The 19933-nt window shown below is 59.4% G+C and overlaps 1 protein-coding gene across 1 annotated transcript in view; it reads left to right on the forward strand.

Moving 5' to 3' along the window:
* BCAS3 (BCAS3 microtubule associated cell migration factor) overlaps positions 1–13344 on the forward strand; it is a 578557-nt gene extending 565213 nt beyond the window's left edge. Inside the window, exon 25 of the mRNA XM_065897745.1 lies at positions 12535–13344. Coding sequence (XP_065753817.1) covers positions 12535–12683 — 149 coding nt within the window. The 3' untranslated portion in view covers positions 12684–13344. The remainder of the gene's footprint in view (positions 1–12534) is intronic.
* The last annotated feature ends 6589 nt before the right edge of the window (positions 13345–19933 follow it).

Genomic DNA, 19933 nt, shown 5'->3' on the forward strand with positions numbered 1-19933 from the left:
ATTCATAGAACCCGAGAGGGAGGAAGAAAACCTGAGGGGCTGTGGTGCCAGTGGTAACTCCACATCCTTCCCTGCTCCCATTCCCTTGTAAGGGCGAAGGCAGGACTGGGAGAAGGAACAGAGGGAAGGACAGACCAGTTCAGGCTGGCGAGAAATAGATAAAACCCTGCCTGACTGGCATGGACACATATCCACTACCAAACGTAAAACAGATAGCTAGTAGGAAGCAGCCGCATAGCGCAGGGAGATCAGTTTGGTGCTTTGTGACCACCTAGAGGGGTGGGATAGGGAGGGTGGGAGGGAGGGAGATGCAAGAGGGAAGAGATGTGGGGGCATATGTATATGTATAGCTGATTCACTTTGTTATAAAGGAGAAACTAGCACACCATTGTGGAGCAATTATACTCCAATAAAGATGTAAAAAAAAAAAAAAAAAACCCTGCCTGTGCTGTGCCTCGGAACAGACCACTAGTACTCCCCGCAAAGCGCTCGGTGGTCAAACCAGATTTTCGTATCTACTCCCTTTGATCTTGGCACCGCTGCTCTCTGAAAGGTCCATGTTGTGATCCTCTTTAAAGAAAGATTTTATTTTCAATACGGACACAGCCCTTGACATAGCGGCAAAAACCATCATCCCTGAGAGGCACATGGCTGTGAAGTGTGTTGGTATGTGACTTCCTGTCTTTGCCTACGTGCAGGGCTTCATCCACTGCTCTTTTGGTCCCTCAAGAGGCCCCCCACCCCTGCCCCGGTGCTCAGGCTTCAGGAGGCATTGGAGTGAGGGCAAGAGGTCAGCTCAGACAGGAGGTACCTTCTGGCGACGGACTGGTTTGGGGTGGGGAGTAGGTGCCGTGCTTCCCCCAACAAGAGTTTCTTTGAGAACCTCACTCCCTGCCCCCCACTTTTAAGATGGAAGTCAAATTTTCGGATTCTGCTGTGCAGAGCAGAGAGGTCACTAGGCTCTAATGCATTTACCATTGACTGCCCCTCTTGTAGTGCGTCTATTAGTGAGTAATTTGATTTGTACCTATTCATTTGCAGTCCCTGCAGGAGCCTGGAGCTGGCCCCTAGTATAATTGGTGCTGTCTCTATTTTTACATCATTAGATTAGCCCCGACTCCTGGCCACTTGTTGTCTGCGCTTGTCTGTCCATTTATACAACCTAATGTAACACAAAATTCATTACTGATCACATTACTTTCAACTCTGAAGCCAGCCTTGTGATAAACATTTGGTTAACCCCTTCCTGCCCACAGGGGGGCTGACAGAACAAATGCACTCCCACTCGACGGGCAAATCAATATTGTAATACAGCAAAGTGGAATTGCATTTCTAGATTTGTTATTTCTCCTGGAGGAGCAAATGGAAAGGCTCGTCTGAGCGAGCTGAATTGAATAATGAATAGCGGCCCGGCACCAGCAGCCAGTCTGTGGACAGAGCACAAAGGCAGCATCCGGCTTTGTGTATCCGCCCAGCTTTTTCATCTGGACGGGCGGCACCGCGGCAATTAATCGAGACTCGTGACTACGGGGTCAAGATCATAGGCTGGGGACCCTAACAGAGGCAACAGAGACCTTGACCCCATCACCACTGTCCTAGCTAAGCTTGGCCTAGGACAACTGAACTAAGAACTAGGCTCATTTCCTTTAACCTTCACTGATACGAAGGCACCAGCCCTATGGCCTTGGCAGCAATGAAATTAAATCCATTACTAAACTAAAGTTTACCATTTGGAAACAAATATACAAAATGTTTCCTATTTAGAGTCAGGTCAGCAATGTTGGGATTGCTGTGTGCTGTGCCCATCTCCAGGGTGAGCACTCTTTGGTGTGGAAGTGCCACGTGTGCCTAAAAGTGGTCCTAGATCTCAGATAGGGATGTTGGTGAGCAGCCTGGGGGATTCTGGTCCAGGAGCTGACCAAGAGTCTTAAAGGGACATGTATTTAATCTAGAAGAGTCTTATCTACCCCCACCCTGGTTTTCCCCTCCCCAGCCCCCATTTGTCTCTGGGCAGCATCCACACCCACTCTAAGTCATTAACTTGCAGGACAGTTTGTTTCAAAAAGAATACTACCCCGACTTATTAAGAAACTCTCGTAAAGCCTACACCACAAAGATTAGAAAAATAGACATAGAGGAAGTAGAATGGAACCCATTACCATGAAAGTCATAAATCCCTAAGTAAAAATAAGCCGTAAACTGGAGATACTCAGTTGGGAAGGGAAGCTGGAAAAGGCAGCCTGTCTAGGGGGTGTTCTCCTTGAATTCAGGGAAGTCCTGAACGGGAGGCCGGGGAGAGGCACCGAAGCCTCGGGTGAGTGCGCCTCCTTTCTATTGAGTGGGCCACCCTCCGTCTCACCGAGGCCGGCACCTTGGACCGTGCTGCCCGTTAACCCGTTCGGAGCCCTGACAGGCCAGAAATGACCAGCAATCCTGTGAGACATGGAGGTCCCAGGGATTCCCGGAGACGGCTCCCAGGCCTTCTCCATTCCTCTGCTTCCTTCACACCTCCCTCCTCTTCTCCGTGCGTAGGGGCAGGCAGGCTGCCTCGCCCTGCCCTGACTGTGAGAGGCTCCATTTCCCATAGAGGGCTCTAGGGCCAGGCCAGAGGCTCTCGAGTGCATTCTGTTGTGAGAAACTACAGAGAGGGGATCCCTCAGCAGGGCGTGACGAGACAGATCTAGGCAGTAGAAGGAGGACACCGGTGTGTCCCCGAGGCGAGCCTGGGTTCGGCAGCCGTGTCCCCAGGGCCGCTCACCTCCCCGCCCCTGCCCAGCCCACGGTGCACTGACTTGTTCAGTCAAAGCGAGCCTGCTGCTTTGGCCTCAGCTGGCCGTCCTCTCAGGTGGGTAAGTGGGATGGTGGGGGAGAGGGCGCGGCATGGGCCCCAGCCCCATCAGCTCTAGAAAACAGATCAGAGCACAGGCCTTAACTGTACAGAACGGGACAGATCAGTGGCAGGGAGCAGATTGGGTCAGCCGATGGAATGAGAGATGATGGTGATTTCTTAACCTTGATGGAAGGCGGAAAGCCACATCTTACCAAACTCTTCCGCTGCATTGGAGAGAATTTAATTACATTTGGACGTTTGAATGAGAACCGGATGTGGCTCGAGCCCATCAGGCCAGCCGTGTTCAAGGAGCAGCATCTCTCCTGTGGTCCATGGGCCCCTGCGCTGTCTCACAGCCCCGGAGGGCGGCTCGGGAAGACCCCGCCCGGGAGCTCGGTGGGGTCTTCCGAGCTTCAAGGCTGGACTTCAGGAGGCAGGAAAGTCGAGGCTGGCTGCCGGACACCTGGTTCCCTGGGACAGTTTCCAAGCTCTGTGTCCTTCCCAGAGCCATGCTGAGTGGGCATGTTCGCGGGGCCCCATATGCAGACGCACACAAAGGAGGCCCGTCCAGCACCTGGCTGGGCGTCCTCTACCGCCACGCTGCCCCCCTGCATCTACCTCAGATGGCATCTGCTGCAGCTCTGCCCGCCGTGTTGTGCTGCTGGCCTGGAGCTAGAGGGGGCATTTTGGGCCCTCCCGGGTGAGGACCGCTTCTCCAAGGGCCTCAGCCTGCTGAAGCAGCAGAGGTGGCAACCCCAGCTTTCTACCCAGGACTGCACTGCAGTGAGAGTGGCCTCTCCCATGCGCTCCGGGTGCATCCTGCTTCTTGAAGCACCTTCACATCCTCTTCTGTTTAGAGCCTCACACGCCCCGTGAGGTCTGCAGAGCAGCCCCTCCCCTCCTGCCTGACAGATGGTGATGCAGATGAGAAGTGAAGCAACCTGCCCAGGTTATTCAGCACGTGGGCGGCAGGACTGGGGCTAGTGCGAGTCCTCCTCGACGCCCACAGGGAGGTTCAGCTCAAGGCTGCTCCTACGTCTGGCTGATCTCAAGCATGGTTTCAGCCAGATTTATCACCTAACTCAAAACCAGGGACCCGTGAGCCAGGTCAGCTCAGCCTTTGCCATCCCCAAGTATAATATGCTGTGACAGAACATAATCTGCCTGGGTCAGGATTTAAAGTTAGACAGATGTAGTGACACCGAGAGGGTCCCCACACATGGGGTGCTGGTCGAGGTGACCTGGGTGGGTGATCCTGCTCTCTTCTCCTTAAGCCAAGACTTGAGAGGGCTTGGGTCACATGGGTTGCCTGGGAGCGGGTTGTGGCAGCCTTCCTGGTCTTTCCCTGGCTGGGGTTGGTGCCCTATCATGGCTGTTGTAGGAGGGACCCGGGGGAAGGCTCCAGCCCCCAGACAGGCCAGCCTACCCTCTGGCCAATGCCACCTAAGTCTGGGAAGGGATCCGGGGCTGGGTTGTGAGCTGCTCTGCCTGGAACTCAGATGCTCTGCTCCCTTCTCCACCCCCAACACACACACACACACACACACACACACACACACACACACACACACACACATCCTGGACCTAGCCTACCTCTGTGCCCCTGTCTCATGTATTAATGCCAGACTGGCCTGCTGTCACGAATAGGGTTTCCAGAGGCCTGAGGACCTTTCCTGTTGGAGGGAAGAAAGGTGATGTGCCTTTTCCCCAGTTTTTCTGGGTGGAGCCTAAGGCACAGAGAGGGCTCTCCACTTGCCAGTTTCCTCAACCATCCTTTCCAGGTATTGATCGTGACTTTCACCTTCCAGGGAGGGGCCAGTGGATGCCCAGAAGGGTCTGAGGTCTCCTTGAGGCCTCAGGTCTCCCCGCAAAACCCTGAGGTTATTAGGCAGTGGTGCGTGGCCCCAGTGGCCAAGGGACACACTTGCAGGTGCCTGAGCCACGAGCAGCAGATATTTGCCCTTCATGTTTGGAGCTGGCAGCAGGGGAGGGGTTAGCGAGGGGCAAGGCAGGCCGCGTAGACTTGGCCTCATCCTGTGACGTTCTGGGTCTCGGTACCTGCGGGGGTCAGGAACAAGAGCTGGGCAAGGAGATAAGAAAGCGTGTTTGTGGCAGCCCTGTGGGTTGGAAGAGACTCCTGCCAGGAGGGAAGGCGTGTACCTGCCCACTGGCTGCAGGACTCGGGCCGTTGGCACAAGCTCTCAGGGACCCCAGGCTGAGTGTGCAGTGAGATGACCAGAAGTCGGGTGGAATCAGTGGGCCAGGGCTCTGTGCTCAGACACAGGTGTGAAGCCCTGGAGATACCCAGGCCATTGTTAGCTATCTTCTCCACTCCCTCATTCCATCACCCAGACCAGGATTCCCATTATCTGAACTCCGAAGGCCCTTTTCATCCTCAGCCCCTCAGCTTCGAGAAACTGCCCTCCTTCCTTCCACAAGTGTGCCTGGGAGGGGAATAAAAACCCCTGCTGGAGGAGAAAGGTGATACCTTCTCAGCCCTACCCCCCAGCCCCCATCCTTCCAAGACCTGGTGTTGGTTTAAGAAGAGGATCCCTGGTCTGTTGGCCTCTCTGCGGGCTCCGGAGCCTGAGGAGGGTGCCTGAGGGTGGGATACGGCAGGGCTGAGAGGACAGGAAAAGGGAAGGTGCAGGGGGGCCGTGCAGCCTCAGTTCGGTGTGTCAGGGTGGGAGGAAAATCAAGGCCTCCCTACAGGCTGCCTCCTTTAACTGCTGCCCTTTTAACCTCCTAAAAAGTGCCCTGGGGCTGAGGCTGGCTCCAACCCAGAGTGTGGTCTGTGACAGAGCTGTCAGGGTTTCCAGAAGCCATCTCAGGCAACTCCATCTCTGTCTCCCTGAAGAGACCCCCACCTCCGTGAGCCACTCCTGTTCTCTGGAAGAGAGAGCAGTAGTTTCCAGGCCCAGGGCTGGTGTAAGACAAGCAGCCCCTCGCCGTGTCCACCGCCTAGTTGGCCTCCAGATCACCTCTTCGGGTTCCAGCACCAGGAAGCTGACAAACCTCCTGAACCCGCAGGATGCAGCCAAGCCCCCCACCTCCTTAGTGCCTCTCTCTCCAAGCCCCAGCTTGCATAGCTGGTCCCAGGCCCTTGTTGGCAGGCCCCTTGCTGACAAAGTCGATTGCTTGGGGCAGACCCCGTTGAGATCCACTTGCTGAGCTTGAAGCAGTCCTGTGGTCCCCTGGTCTCCTCTCTGTATATCCCCTTCAGGGAAGATGCTAAAAATCACTAATCGGCTCAGAGGACCTCCTTCCCCCCACCCCACTCCCTGACCTCAACCCCCCAGCCAAGAACCCTCACGGCAGGAGGGGATGGAAGCCACTTCTGTTTGCAGACCTCTGAGCCAGGCACTGGGCAAGATGGGGCAGTTTGGCTGACAGTTCCGTGCTCTGGGGCCACCCACTCCCCTGGGGTACCACTGAGCCCAACCCAGACACGGGGCTTAACCACAGGCCCTGCTGACGGGGAAGAACTGGGAGGTGGACGCAGGAGGGAAAAATCAATGCACGTCAACAGGGTTGGAAATTTATTTTCCAGCTCGGAAGAAGGTATTTTCAAAGAGGCAAGGAGGGAAATGAAAAGCTGTAAACACATATCTGCCATCTTCCTCTTCAGGCCATTTCTTGATTAAAAAGAAAGACTCTTTCCCAAGATCCAGTGGAGAAGGGGGAGCGTGAACCGGTGGGGCCTGGATGGCAGAGACACCTGCTGGGGAGGGAAGATGGAGAGGGACCCCGAGGTCCTGTGGATAATCACAAGCGCTAATACAATTGCAGCAATGAGAGTAACTCACGTTTGCTGACGGGAAGCTTTAAGCACTTCATGACGCGCTCTACGTGCATTGTTTAATTTAATTCTATGACCGCGCTGTGAAAGAGACACTGTTACCCTCCTGCGCAGGAGACTGGGGCACAGAGGTTGAGTAACTTGCCCCAGATCTTCCAGGTAGCAGGGCCCAGAGCCTGTGCTCTTAACCACTGCCCTCATCTGCTTCCCCAGCCTGGGCCGACATTGCCACCCCCCGCCCCCACTCCTCAGGCCCTTGAGGCTGAGGGGTAAGGGTGGGGGGCATTCTCCCTCCTGTCTGCTGGAAGTGGGCGGTGGGTGCCACCTAAGACTCCACCCCAAGGCCTAATCCTACTCCCCGCAGGCCGCCTGGGTGGTTAGCTTGGGACGGGGATGTGTGGCTGCAGCCAGGGCCCAGTAGAAGTGCTCTGCTAATCCCTTTAACGGGCAGCATCGAGGCTGAGTGTGCAGAGCTGGGCCGGCTGGAGCCTCCGAGCACACCAGAGGGGCCCGGCAGTAAATGCTACTCCTTTTGTGGCAAGGGAAGTGCCAGGGAGGCCTGGGGACTGAACCCCAGGGGTCCCAGGGACCCTCCGCCCAAACACACACACAGAACTGCCCTCACTGACCCCATTAGGTCCCGGAAACAGACCTTCCTCAGCCAAGTCCTGAGACGGGCTCTCCACAGTACCCTCACCCACCAGAAGCCAAAGGGGCTTCCCTCGGGGTCTCTGGCCAGCCACCCTCACTGCCATCCGGCCTGGAGGAGGCCTGGAGAAGGTCAAGCCCAAAGTAGGACTTCACTCCTGACCTTCCCCCTGGGGTCTCCTGCCCTCCTGGGCTCCCCCAGCCCCTCCCAAAGCTCACACAGACCCTGTGTCCTCAGCGTTTCACCCCCTCCCCAGGGATCAGGGAACCGAGACCATAGCGCTTAGTAAAGTGACTTCCTGTGAAGAGAGACCTGCGCCCAGTCTGTCCCCAAAAGTCCCTGCCTTACCAGGCATTGCACGGCCTCAAGGGAGTGAAGGGTCTGTACCCAGGGGAGAGGACGGTCCCAGGGAGAAGAACCTCCAGGGTGAAGCAGCCTTGGGGACCAGCAGTCCAGCGGGGAGGACCAGAGAGAGGGACTTCCTCGTGCCCTGCGCCCCGTGCCATCTCCTGTGCCATGTAAGGTCCCCTTCCTGCCTCATCCTCTGCCCGGGTGGAGCCCTGCCCTGCCCATCGGCACCCACCCACAGCTCGCAGGAGCCAGCCTGCTGCTCCTGCCTTTGCAAAGGGGCCTCAGGATCCTGCTGGGAGATGAGGGGCTGGGGTGATGGTGGAGTGAAGGACGGAAGACAGTCTCCCTCATCCTGCGTGGCCCAGCCCAAGATGGGGCAGCCAGGCTCCTGCCTCCTCACATGCTCCCTGGGTCTCCGTTGGCATACACGCCTAGGGAACGAGGCCTGCTTCTCCCTAACAAGGCCAGCCACCTCTTTGCCCACCTCTGACACCTTCGAAACTTGCCAGGCTCCATAGTGAGGGCAGCACGAGGGCGGAGCTTTCTCGGTCCTTCGCTTACTTCGTGAGAGCCAAGGCGCCTCCTTTCTGCTTGCTGCCCATTCCACTGCCCCACTACGTGCTGTGGCTTACCCATCCTGGCCCAGGGCATAGAGGGGCAGCAGGGAATGGGTGGACACAGCCAGTGGGGAGCACTGGAGCCAGTCTTAGCGGTTTCTGGAGTTGTCACATCACCGTCCTGGGGCCTGCGGTGGCCCAGTTCTCTCTCGTGGGGGGTTGTGTACCCAGAGCCAATGGCTTCCTGCTCTTCCTTGGTTTTGCTGCCTGCAAGATGGGGAGACCAGCACCCACCTCCCAGGTGCACAAAGGCGCTGGAGAACGTGAGGTCATAATAAGATTTTCTGTCCGAGTCCAGTCCATTGTCTAGGAGCTACTCTTCATCCCCTACCTCGCTTTGAGGCCTGGAGAGCAGCCTCCTTTAGAGCTAGCTTTTTCCCACCGGCCAGAGTCCGCCTACTTCTGCTGAGTAGGGAGGCTGCCCGGGATGCTTGCTTAGTCCCCCACCACAGAGCCCCCAGCTCTCTCTCCTGCAGCCCTGGCAGGTTTCTGGTGGGCTTTCCCCACAGGTCCACGTCAGCTGCAGGAGAGCTGTTCAGACCCAGGGGTCTGGGGATTGGGGGAGGAGGGTGGCAGCCAGAAACTGGGCCACTGAGTCAGAACATCCGGAGGCATCCCCGAAAACGCAGCCTTTGTCTGTCTCCTCTTCCTCTCCTGGCATCCCACGTGCATGGGGCGCAGCCGGCACTGCATGGGCCAGAGGCTCCTTCCCTCTCCCCCGCCCCCACCCGTCACCCTCACCAAAGGGGGTCTCGGCTGTGTCACGACACTTCCATCTCTGGGACCCCCAAGACTGGTCCCCAGGCCCCTACACATGCATGTCACTGCAGAATTCTGCTGCAAGCTTACCCTCCTCCCAGTGTGACTTCCCCACACCTCCCGATACCCTCTCCTCCTGCTTGCAGAGATCAGTGTACTTCTCCATCATTGTCCGGGGTCTTTTCCCAAAAGGTTCCTCAATGCTCTTCTTTTCACAAGGGAAAAAAAAAAAAAAAAATACCAACAGCCCAGCGTCCATGAGAAACCCGACAGTAACAAAGCATGTGTTCAGGGTGGAGGAAGGTAAGGCCACACACTTCCGTCTGCCGCTTGCTCTGAGGGCTGGGCGGCTGGGCGGCCTGAGGGGCAACCGTGTGTGCACCCCTCGAACACGCCCACATCCGCTTCTGCATGTGCTCACCCTGTCTCAGCGAGACGAAGAGAGAGGGACTTGACAGAGGCAGGTAGGAAAGCGCCCAGGCCCAGCCGGGCCCCTGCTTCTTGTACTGGAAGTCATGCGCAGAAGCAGCGCCACATCTCACCACATCATTCACTCATTCATTCGAGAAATGTTTTTTGAGCACCAGCTGTTTTCTAGGCCCTGCGGTTGGCACTAGGGAATACAGAGAGAAAGCACAGAACTGGCCCCCGAGAGACCCTCCACCTGGATGGAGACACGCGTGTGAGCAGGCAGTACACAGTGCGCTAGAGGGCCCGGGGCAGGAGTGGGTACACAGCGCAGCGGGGCCTGGCCGGCCCTGCCAGGGCAACAGACAGGCTCGTGCTTGCCCTTAGCTTCGAAGATGAGTAGGCGCCCTAGGGGCCTCGGGAGCCCGGGAAGAGCTTTTCCGTCAGAGGAAGTTGGATGAGCACCGGCCCAGAGGCCTAAGGCAGCCTGGAGAGGCCCCCAGACTGCCCAAGCTCATTACTGGTTCCTCAAATCCAATAACAGGAGAGGTTAGTGAGGTCTTGCGGGGGCCGGGTCAGTCATGGAAGGCAGTTTGATAGAGCTGAGGGGTTTAGACCTCATCCTGTGGACGCTTAGGAGTTGATGAAGATTTTTAAGCAGAGGAAAAGCAAGATGAGGTTTGTGCTACAGACAGGACACCCCGGCTTTGGGATGCGGTGGCTTGGAGAGGGGGGTCTGGAGGGCAGGAGACCAGTAGGGAACTTTGGAACTTATCCAGGCAGGAAGCACAGGCCTAACCCGGCAGTGGCCGTGGGCATGGAGAGGAGAGAGGAGGCCCGGGGAGACGTACGGGACATAAATTCACCAGAGCTCGGTCGCCCTGGGAGATGGGGCCACTCCCTTCACGTCCCAGGCCTCACTGGTAAAGAGAAAACACGAGCAGGACAGCTCAGGCTCTACCTGGCCCCCAAGAGCAGCAAACTCATCTTGTAAGTCCCTTTGGCAACCGTCCCTGCACTGTCACAGGATGGGATGATGGGCGTCCGCCCAGACTCGTGGGGTGGGGTCCCTGCGGGCCTGTGCTGAGGGGCAGAAGGGGTGCCACGCTCGGTCCTGGGCTCCCGGCCCCTCGGCTTCCTCGTGAGTGGGGATGTGCCGGCGCTGGGCCTCCAGAATGTCAGGCATGCCTTCCAGCTCCGGAGAGGTGCCAACCTTCCCCATGCTGGTGGCCTTTTCTGCTCCTTCATGTGGGGCTTTCTTCCTTGGACCTGGTGTCCAGAGGCTCAGGAAGCCCCTGCTCCTCTTGCTGTGGCCACTGCTCCTGTCTCCTGCCCTCTTGGCCCTGCTGCCAGCGCCCCCTAGTGCTGGGACAGCCTGCACCAGGGCCAGGGCCTCTGGAATCGGAGATCTCCCACAGACTCCTCGGCCTGACGCTTCCATACAGAAATTCCGGGGCCTGTTCTTTGCTTTCCTGTCCTGTCCCTCTCTCGGCACAATGGCCTGGACTCCCAAATGAGGGTGAGGCTAGAGGGCGATCCACATCTAGATAACTCTCGACTAATCTCAGGGTTGGGCCCAACGGGGCAGCCAGTGTCTCTTGGAGATCAGGGGCCATCACCAAGCCTGTAGCCTGTGTCCACAGCCCCCATCTGCTGAGGGGTTCTGGTGTCCAGGCACACACACCCTTCCAGCCTGGGCCCGGGCCCCGGAGTGGTGCCTGGTGCAGCCTGAGGGCCCCTCACGCCTCACACAGGACCAGGAGCCTGCTCTGAAGGAGGGCAGCACAGACCCAGCCCGTTCTGTGGCTGCCTCTTCTGGGTCACCACGATGCTTTGGGGGTCGCCCGCAGGGAGGGGGGGGTCGGTGGTTATTTCCTGGCCGACTGGTGATGGCCGGCCCAGGAGTAAAGGCCATGACCCATTCCCTAACCAAAGCCAGCTGTGGTGCGTGTGTATGGTGGCAGGGAGCCAGGGAGCAGGTGCAGGCTGGAGATAAAAGAGACCAGACAAGTGTAACATTCGAGCACACCTTGCCGTTTCAGATGACTGCTTTGAGGTCATGGGCTCCTGGGGTGGACACGCAAGACCCCCTCAGTCCCGGGCAGGTGTACCTTGGGGAAGGAGAGGTTGCAGGTACCACATCTTGGCTTGGGGCCCAGAGTTTGCCCAGGGATGTGTGTGCCCACATTTCAGAGCCCACTGTGAGGGAGAGGGTATAGGAACTGGCCACTTTCAAAAAGCCAAGAAGTAATTGTCTCTTCCTTGCATTCGGCACGCCAGGAAGTCTATTCCCAGCCCACCTACCCCAGCACTTGTCTTGGATCAAGAGATGGTGGGGCAGTTGGGTAAGCTGCCCAGAGTTGAATGAGATGGAGCCAGTCGCCATATCCAAGATGGTAGCGTGGCTGTGTTGATGCCAGGGAAGGGGCAGAGGAGGAGATGGGAGCCTCCCTGCCAGGTTGACTCTGAGCATAGAAATTCTGGGAGGCCTCCAGGACACTTGGGAGCCCAGAGGAAGGGAGAAAGGAGGCACTCCAGGCACGTAGGCCCCTCTCAAACCTGGCATTCCCTCCTGAAGGGAAACAGGTCACTTTCCAGGAGGTGCCACAGAGGGACCGGGGCCTGGCCAGCAGGCAGACTGTGTGGGTGAGAACGAGTGAGCGGGTGGCTAAGCCAGGGTTGACGCTCCCTGGCAGGGGAGGGGAGGGAGACAGATCAGGTAGGGAAGCATCGGTCCTTCCCATGTCCTGGCTTCTCCCCTCCTGCCAGACTTGTAGCTCCAGGACAGGAGCCTCTCGTGGAGTTGGGGGAGTATGCTGGCTGAGCACATGCCCCATGTATGGCAGTGTGGTCCAGACACATCATCAGGGCGGCCATACTTCTGGCTAAAGGGGCTCCCACAGTGAGGGAGTAACTGGAGCCCGCCAGCCAAGGGGGCTTCGCCCTCCTCAGGGAGAGCCTCCCTGTGACCCGAGCTGCCACCCGGCCCGTCCTTCCCCCTGCAGAAGGATGTATATGGACCCAGATTGGTGCCTCAAGGCAGGCAGCCCGGCCCAGGGGCCACCCCCGCCTCCCCAAGACTGCACTCTGACCGGGCCTGGCCCGCTCTTCTGTCTTGCAGAACTACAGCGAGAGGGAAGCATCGAGACTCTGAGTAACAGCTCAGGTTCCACCAGCGGCAGCATCCCGAGAAACTTCGATGGCTACCGATCTCCACTGCCCACCAATGAGAGTCAGCCCCTCAGCCTCTTCCCTACCAGCTTCCCGTAGGTACCAGCAACCTGCTTCTGACTGGCTGGCCCACTCACCTGCTGGAGGGAGGGGAGAAGTCCCCCCTCTGGTCCTGCCCTTCGGACCCTGCTCGTCTTTTACCAACCACCTTCCCCAAGCTTCGTGACAACAGCCGCCCACCCTCCCTGGATTGAGAAGAGACCCTTCTCCAAAGCACCTCGGCTCACCATGACCTCTGCCCCCCATCAACGGGGCCGTGGCTGAGAGAGACTCTGCAGAAGCTCCGTCCCCTCCTCCGTTTGCACATGATGTCCTGCATTGGACCCGCTTTTGTATTTTCTAACCAAACCCTTCGGGGGCCTGGGTGGGGCGAGGTGGGTGGTCCGGCGGGCACTTTGGCCCTGAGCGACAGCCCCAGCTCACTCCTGGCTTATGGCACACACTGCCCAGCTTCCCTTGGCCAACCTCCTTCTGGCGTTGAACTGAGACCCAGCGTATTAGGGAAGGAGGAAGGAAGAAGAAACCCCCCTTCCTCTTTTCTTTCCCCTTTGGCTCATGGAAAGGATTTGTCTTTCTTGTCTGTAAGCCCTTTTACCCTGGTCCTGTACTGTTCAGTGAAGGAAACCCTGGTTACTGAGGCCCTGTCCAAAAGTGCACGTCTTGTTCAATAAATCACGCTGCAGTCGGTGTCCATCCCTGAGTTGCTGGGGTCAGGGTCCTCTCCGAGCGCTGAGCAGAGTCCTGTGGGCCTGACCGTGTGTCCCTGCTCCACACGTGCGGCTGAGGGGGAGCCAGGGAGGGGGGAGGAAGGAGAATGAGGACGTTTACTCTTGAACTGGGGTAGGGTCTGACTTAAATCCATTCTCTGACCTTCTTGCCTGTTACCAGAGCCATAGAGTTCTGGGGGCACCCCAGGCCCGGACCCTCCCTGGCTGTGGCAGTCAGGGCTGGTCAGGTCCTTGGCATGTGCTTCTGGGCTGCTGTGGGAAGGAGAGCCTGATGAAGACTCTGGCCTCATCTTCGGGACAGGCTCCCTGTCATTACCTCTCCTCAGACTCAGAAGGTGACGGGTGGTCAGGTGAAGGTGGGTCTCCCAGGAAACCTGGCTGGAACCTTGGATGACAAGTTCCTGATGTGGTTCCCCTCCCACCTCCCAATTCTGGACCTAAAGTGAATGGCAGGAAGGAGACAGGAGCCGGGGGAGTGAAAAGGGGTAGCCCCAGTCCCACCTTCCCTGAGACCGCAGAGAGGCCTGGGAGGATTGAAGGAAACCCACTGATCCAGGTGTGGTTTGGGGTGAAGTTTAATGTAACAGCCACAGAAGAGTTGAGTTCACAAACAAGCAGGCCTTCCCATCCAGCCATCCAGAGCGGGGGAGCTCCAGGGCCCCCGCCCTCTTTGCACGCACCCCATCCAACCCTGGCGCCTGAGGAGAGATTAAATCTTCAGTGCCCTCCACCCGACCAGTTGGGCATGCTGGCAGAAGGGGGACCTGAATCACACTCGGCTCTGAAGGCTGAGTAGATGGCCCTGCATAGGGTGGCTGAAGCCAGTCCCTCCTGCCTGGGAGCCTGCGGGGTGAGGAATCACATGCCAGAGTGAGGCATGCTGGGAACGGAAGGAGGCCTGGGCCCAGTCGGGGCTGCGGGAGGAACAGCAGCCTCTCCCGTTGCAGCCCAACTGGAGACACTGATGTGCCTGGCATACCCCCACCCCAGCCAGAGCAGAGACTGCCTATGCACACTGGCCACGGAAGGAGCTCAAGGAAGGGTCAGGCCCTCTGAACCCACCCTAAGGCACGTGGATGGGGCAAAGATGGACAGCCAGGAGCGCTCTCCAACCACACAGGGGGCCGGCTGTCAGCTTAGAGCCAGGAGTCCTCCCTGGCTCAGCCCTTTCCCTCCAGGGGGTGCAAAACAGCTGTGGCCTCCTTCAGTCAGGGAAAGTGGTGGGTGTAGGGCTGAGCTTGCAGGACAATCTGGTTATTCATCTGCTCACAGCTAGGGCAACTCTTTGAGTATGTGGGGGAAGGGGGAGGATAAGAGAGGCCAGATAAGCTGGCCCCATGGCGGCTGCCACTGGAGCTGGGGTTATCAGAGAGGCCTTGGGTCTGGCCCCCGGCTAATTGGAGAGGTTATAGACCCTGCCACAGCCTGTAATCAGCTGGAAGTGAGACTGGGCCCCAGGGTGGGGGGCTTTACTGCCCACTGGCCCGGGAGCAGCCAGCCTCCTGTCCTCTAGAGATAACACCCAGGGCAAGGTCCACCTCACCCCGAGCAGCCCCAGCAGACCCCCATGATGGCATCACCCTAGGAGGCCGTCGGAACATGCATCTAACTGTGGCCTGACCAGGTGACCTTGAGGAAGCCATGTGACCTCCCTGGTTCTTACAGCCCTACCTGCTCAACAGGCAATCACTATGGACTTTCTCTCAACTTGATGGAGGAAAAAATACCTTCATGGTTTGCGAGGAGGCTGATGGGAGCTGGGGTGGCAGCTCAGGGAGGAAGGGCACTGTCTGGGACGGATTGGAGAAATGGCCCGGAGGTCGCAAGGTAAAGTCAGGTGCACGGCGCTCTGTCAAACACTCGTGTCGGCTCCTCTGGAAGCAAGCAGAGGCCAGAGCAGGCAGCTGCCAGCCTAAGACTGGAAATGGTTTCTCACTGCTGAGTTTTCTGATTTTCACAGATCAGGGAATCTCTAAACTAGAAGGCACCCAAAAGAGCGCTATTCGGTTCTCATCTTGCAGATGAGAAGCCTGAGCCTTAAAGAGGCCTCGCCCAAGGTTAAGAAGTCACACAGCTAATCTGCTGGCCCCTGCCTGCTCCATGCTGCCTCACATGCCCAGGCCAGTTCCCTCAGAGCAACTGCATTCTGCACTGACCTCCCTGTCCTGGGCCCGCACACAGTCCAAGACTCTGAGGCCACTCACCCCCATTCCCTACTCCTAAGAGCATCCAGCCCTGGCCCCTGGCTAGCTTTATAGCTGCTCCTTTGTCCCCGTGTAACTGAGAAGGCAGCCCCCTCCTGCAGACCTAGAGCTGGGAACTCTGGGGGCAAAAGGGAAGAGCATCTTGTGCCGTCTTGTATTCAAAGCCAGAGACCAGCCTGAGGGGGGGGGCCTGGAGTCTCAGTACTGCATTGCTGCAGGAGCAGGTGTAGCTAGTGGGACAGCAATGACATCACCAGCTTCTAAGGAGTGGCCTTGCTGTTTCTTAAGATCCTTGGGTCCCATCCCAGCTCTGCCACCGGTAGCTGTGTGGCCTCGGGTAAATTACTGCACCTCTGGGCTCATCTGTAAAGTGGGGGGAGGGGAGCACACCCAGCAGAGAAAAGCAACAAGGTCCAAGGAGGCAAAGAGGAAGCTGCAGGTCAAAAAAGCGAAAGATTGGTTGGAGGCCCAGAGGCTGACCGGAGGCCAGGTAGCTCTTTGGCGGGGAGAGGGAGGGCGGGTGAGGCGACGCTGGAGCCCGCCCGGATTGTCGAGAACTACCCCCGAAGCTGCTCCAGGGAATCATGGCCCTGCTCCAAGGCGAAAGCATCTCTGCAAAAGCTAATCAAGAGCCTGGTGAGCGTGCGCAGGCCAGCCCCGCCCCTCTCTCGCAGGTGGGCTGGTCCTAGGGGGGTCCTTGTGCTTTGCCCCCTCTCTCAAGCCACACAGCAGCGTGACCTGTTCACTCTGCCACGATCCCAGGTACCCACACCCATGACCTCACACCCGTGCTCGTCCATGCACTGGCAGGTTCACAGATGTGCACCTCACTTTTACCGACCCCTGCGCCCCAAGCAGACTGCTGCGAACCGAGGACCTTGACCCCAGAGCATAGAGTAGTCCGGAGCTCTCAGGGTTATGGAATCCCCAAAACTCTGGGGAAGTCGTCCCAAATCCGGCGGGAATGAGTCTTGGGCTGCCGGGCCCTGTGACCTTGCTTGCCCTCAGGTGCACAGCGACGACCCTCAAGGGCCAGGGCTGTCCCGCGCCAGAGCTGCCAGCCTGGGCCTTGCTTTCGCGTCAGCCTGGAAGACTGGGGACTGGGCCGCAGAGGCCGTGCTGCCCAGGCACTTCCAGGGACATGATCCGAAGAAGTGGCCCTGCCGCCTGTCCCGGCGCAAGGCCTGGGCCACAACGCAGACGGGAAGAGGTCGCGCCTCCCGCTCTCCCCGAGCCCCCCGCCCCATCCCAGCCACTTGGCCCGACCCTGCGCGGGGTAATTGGGTCGGGAGGGAGGCGACGGACGGGCGGCGACTCCAGAGAGACTGCGAGCCTGTCAGCCGCAATTTGTCTAAGTGGACGGGACAGGCCGGGCTGCTGCGGGCCGGGGTCATCGAGGCCGCGGCCCCCACCCCGGCCAGACCCGGGACCGCGGGGGAGCCGGGCCGGCCACTAAACGGGGCTGGCTGGCGCCAAGGCTCCGGGAGGCGCGGGTCCGGCCGGGAAGCCGGGGATGGGAGCAGCTCTGTCTATTCTCCCTCCCCTTCTTCCTACACACACAGGCCAAGACGAGGATGGACGCGCGCAGTGGCACCTCCACTACTGGTCACCGGCATAGGGCCACACACGGGCACTAGTAGCCCGGGCACACTCATAAACCACCGCGCACTCAGTGCCAGTCTCACAGCAGCGCCCCGCTACCCGGACGCACGTCCCCTCTGCCACACGACCACACACACCAAGCCATCGCTCCACGTAGGAGCACGCAGATCCACGCCCAGTCACACAGACCAAGACACCGGGCGGGGACCAATTCCGGGAAGGTCCCAGCAGTGCCCCTTGACCCCGCGAGAGGTTACGGGGGGCCAAGGACGGACAGCGGCCCGGCCAGGCCGCCCCCGCCCGATTTCCGGGTTGCGGGAAGCACAGAGCTTATTGAGCGCGTGCAACGGGCCGGAGGCCCGAGGCCCACGCCCGCCCGACGCCCGGGCCCTGGACGGCCTGGGAGAGGGAGGGGCGGCTGAGCGCGCGTCCCCCGCCTGTCTGCGGGGCCCGGCCGATGCGAAGTGACAGGGGCCGGAGCTTTGCTGTGGAGCCTCGGCCGCCTGGCGCCAGCCGCCCCCGCTCGTGCCCTCCCCCTCCAGCCCCGGGCGGCTCGCGAGGCGCCCCCCAGGGCCTCTTAAAGAGACACGCACTCTCAGCCCCCGGGGACCCCCCAGAGGCGCCTGTCCCCGGGAAGAGGAGGGTCAGACCCGGGGGGTGGTGGGGGAGGGGCCGAGCGGGACATGGGCGCCGCACGGCGCAGCACCAGGGCCTCCTGGGCCTCCCCTTCGCGGGTTTTCGTTGAGCCAAGGATATTCCTCGCTGGAGAGTTTGTCTGGAGGTGTTGGGGGTAGGGGGATAGGGGGATGGAAATTCGGAATATTAAGAGCGGCTGTAGCGACCTAGGGTTGGTTGCGGGACGACGGGGCAGGGCAGATGATGGGGTCCGGGCCGGGAAAGAGCCTGTGGCCGCCGGAGGGCAGGTCCGTGGCCCAGTGCTTGTGGCCAGGTGGGATTGTGGTCCCCAAATGCAGCCGCTGCATCGTCTCCGCGGGGTTTCTTGGGCGAACAACCCGTACCAGCGTGTTTCAGACTGCCTGGGCCTTGGACCCCGGACCAGCTACAGACCTTCTCCAGGAAAATGTCCAAATTGCACACACTTAGGTGTACTACACGCCATTCTTGCAAGTTCGAAAGTACGTGTACACACACGACTTTGCGAGTACATGCACGGATTCCCAGGCCTGTGCCCGGATTCCTGGCTCCGGAACGCTGCCCTGGCTATTATCTGGTCACCTCACCAACTGCTCAAACCTGTCCACACACATCCATCCCCAGGGGCAACATCTCGCCTAAGACGGAGCCGGCAGGACTTCGCCTGTGCAAAGCTGCAACGGATCCTGCCCCGGCTGCATAGACTGAGCAGCGCGGAGTCGAAGATTCGTTCTGGACAGAGAGGAGGCACTAAGAGAGGAGCGACCCAGTTAGAGAGTGAGGTCGTGGAGAAAAACCCTTTGGGGGCGGTGCCCTGTTGCACGCTGGGTAGGGGGGTAGCGAGCTCTCCGGGGTCGGCTCAGAAAAGTAGAAAAAAGGTTCGGGGAAGCCAAACCGTTCCGGCCGGTCCCCAACCCGCACTGCCGGGGTGATCAGATTTTACACGGCAGGTCTGCGTGTGCAGCGACAGGATTCCCCGCGACTGGTGTGCGCAGCGGATGGGACACTGTTTGATGTGGGCTGTGCGCGCCCACAACGCCGGCGCAAACCCGCTCCGGCAGAACTCACCCGCCTTTGCATTGGTTATGCGGGCAGGAGTGTCACCCGTGTCTAGTCCGTGGTCCGTCTTGCCTTCAGAACGCGATCTCCAAGAATCAGTGTCAGGCCTGAGACTGATTTCGAGGCAGGTGTGTAGCCGCTTCACTGGGCGCACGCCTTAAGTTCGGCTCCCGCTGCGCACAGAAGGCACCACCACAGTGGGCGCGAAACACACACACACACACACACACACACACAAACACATACACACACACACAAACACATACACACCCCAAGGGCGGGAGGCAATACTGGTGGTGCCTGAGAACGACTGCGGCAGGCGGGGGTAGGAGGGGGTGGGGGTGGAGGCTCAACCGCAGGTGCGCACAGACGCTCAGACCCCCACACTCGTTACTCGGCATTACTGAACCTGGGAGTCGTGAGCTTTCGAGAGCTGGAAACAAATTCTAGGAAAGTGGAGGAGAGAGGATGCCGGTGTTTAGAATGAGGGATACTTGTGTCTTTGGTACCGGATGCGGCGAAAATTCGTTGGGTCGCGGGTCAAGAACCTGGGGGCTGGATCCGCCCGCGCCTTGCCGCCCTGTGCTCGGCGGAAGGTGCACTCACGCCTTCCCAGCCCCGAGGACCCGCTCTCCCGGCAGTGGGAGAGCTCTGCTTAGGTCGGGGACGCAGGCGGATACGGGGCTGAGTCCAGGGCTTTCCCGGAACTCCCGGTTCCTCCTGAGTCTTCCTGTGAGGGGAGGCGCGGGCTAAGGGGTCCCCGCGTTTCCCGAGTGAAAGGCCGCGTCCCGCTCCCGCCCACGCCGGCCCCTCCAGGGCTCTGCCACGGCTCCACTCACCGGCTCCCGCCACCTGGGTTCCGCTCCGGGACCTCGGCAGCCAGCGCCTCCCGACTCGCCCGCCCACCGGCCTCTCTTTCCAGCACCCGCAGCCTCCCTCCGGAGTGCAGGGGCCCGGGCGGCGCCACGGCCGGGAGCGGGGTCGGAGGCCAAGCTGGGGCGCGGGCCAGAGCTGCCGGGCCGCCGGGCGCGGGAGAAGGAGG

Source organism: Phocoena phocoena, chromosome 19 (genome assembly GCF_963924675.1).
Source record: "Phocoena phocoena chromosome 19, mPhoPho1.1, whole genome shotgun sequence".
NCBI classification, from domain to species: Eukaryota; Metazoa; Chordata; class Mammalia; order Artiodactyla; family Phocoenidae; genus Phocoena; species Phocoena phocoena.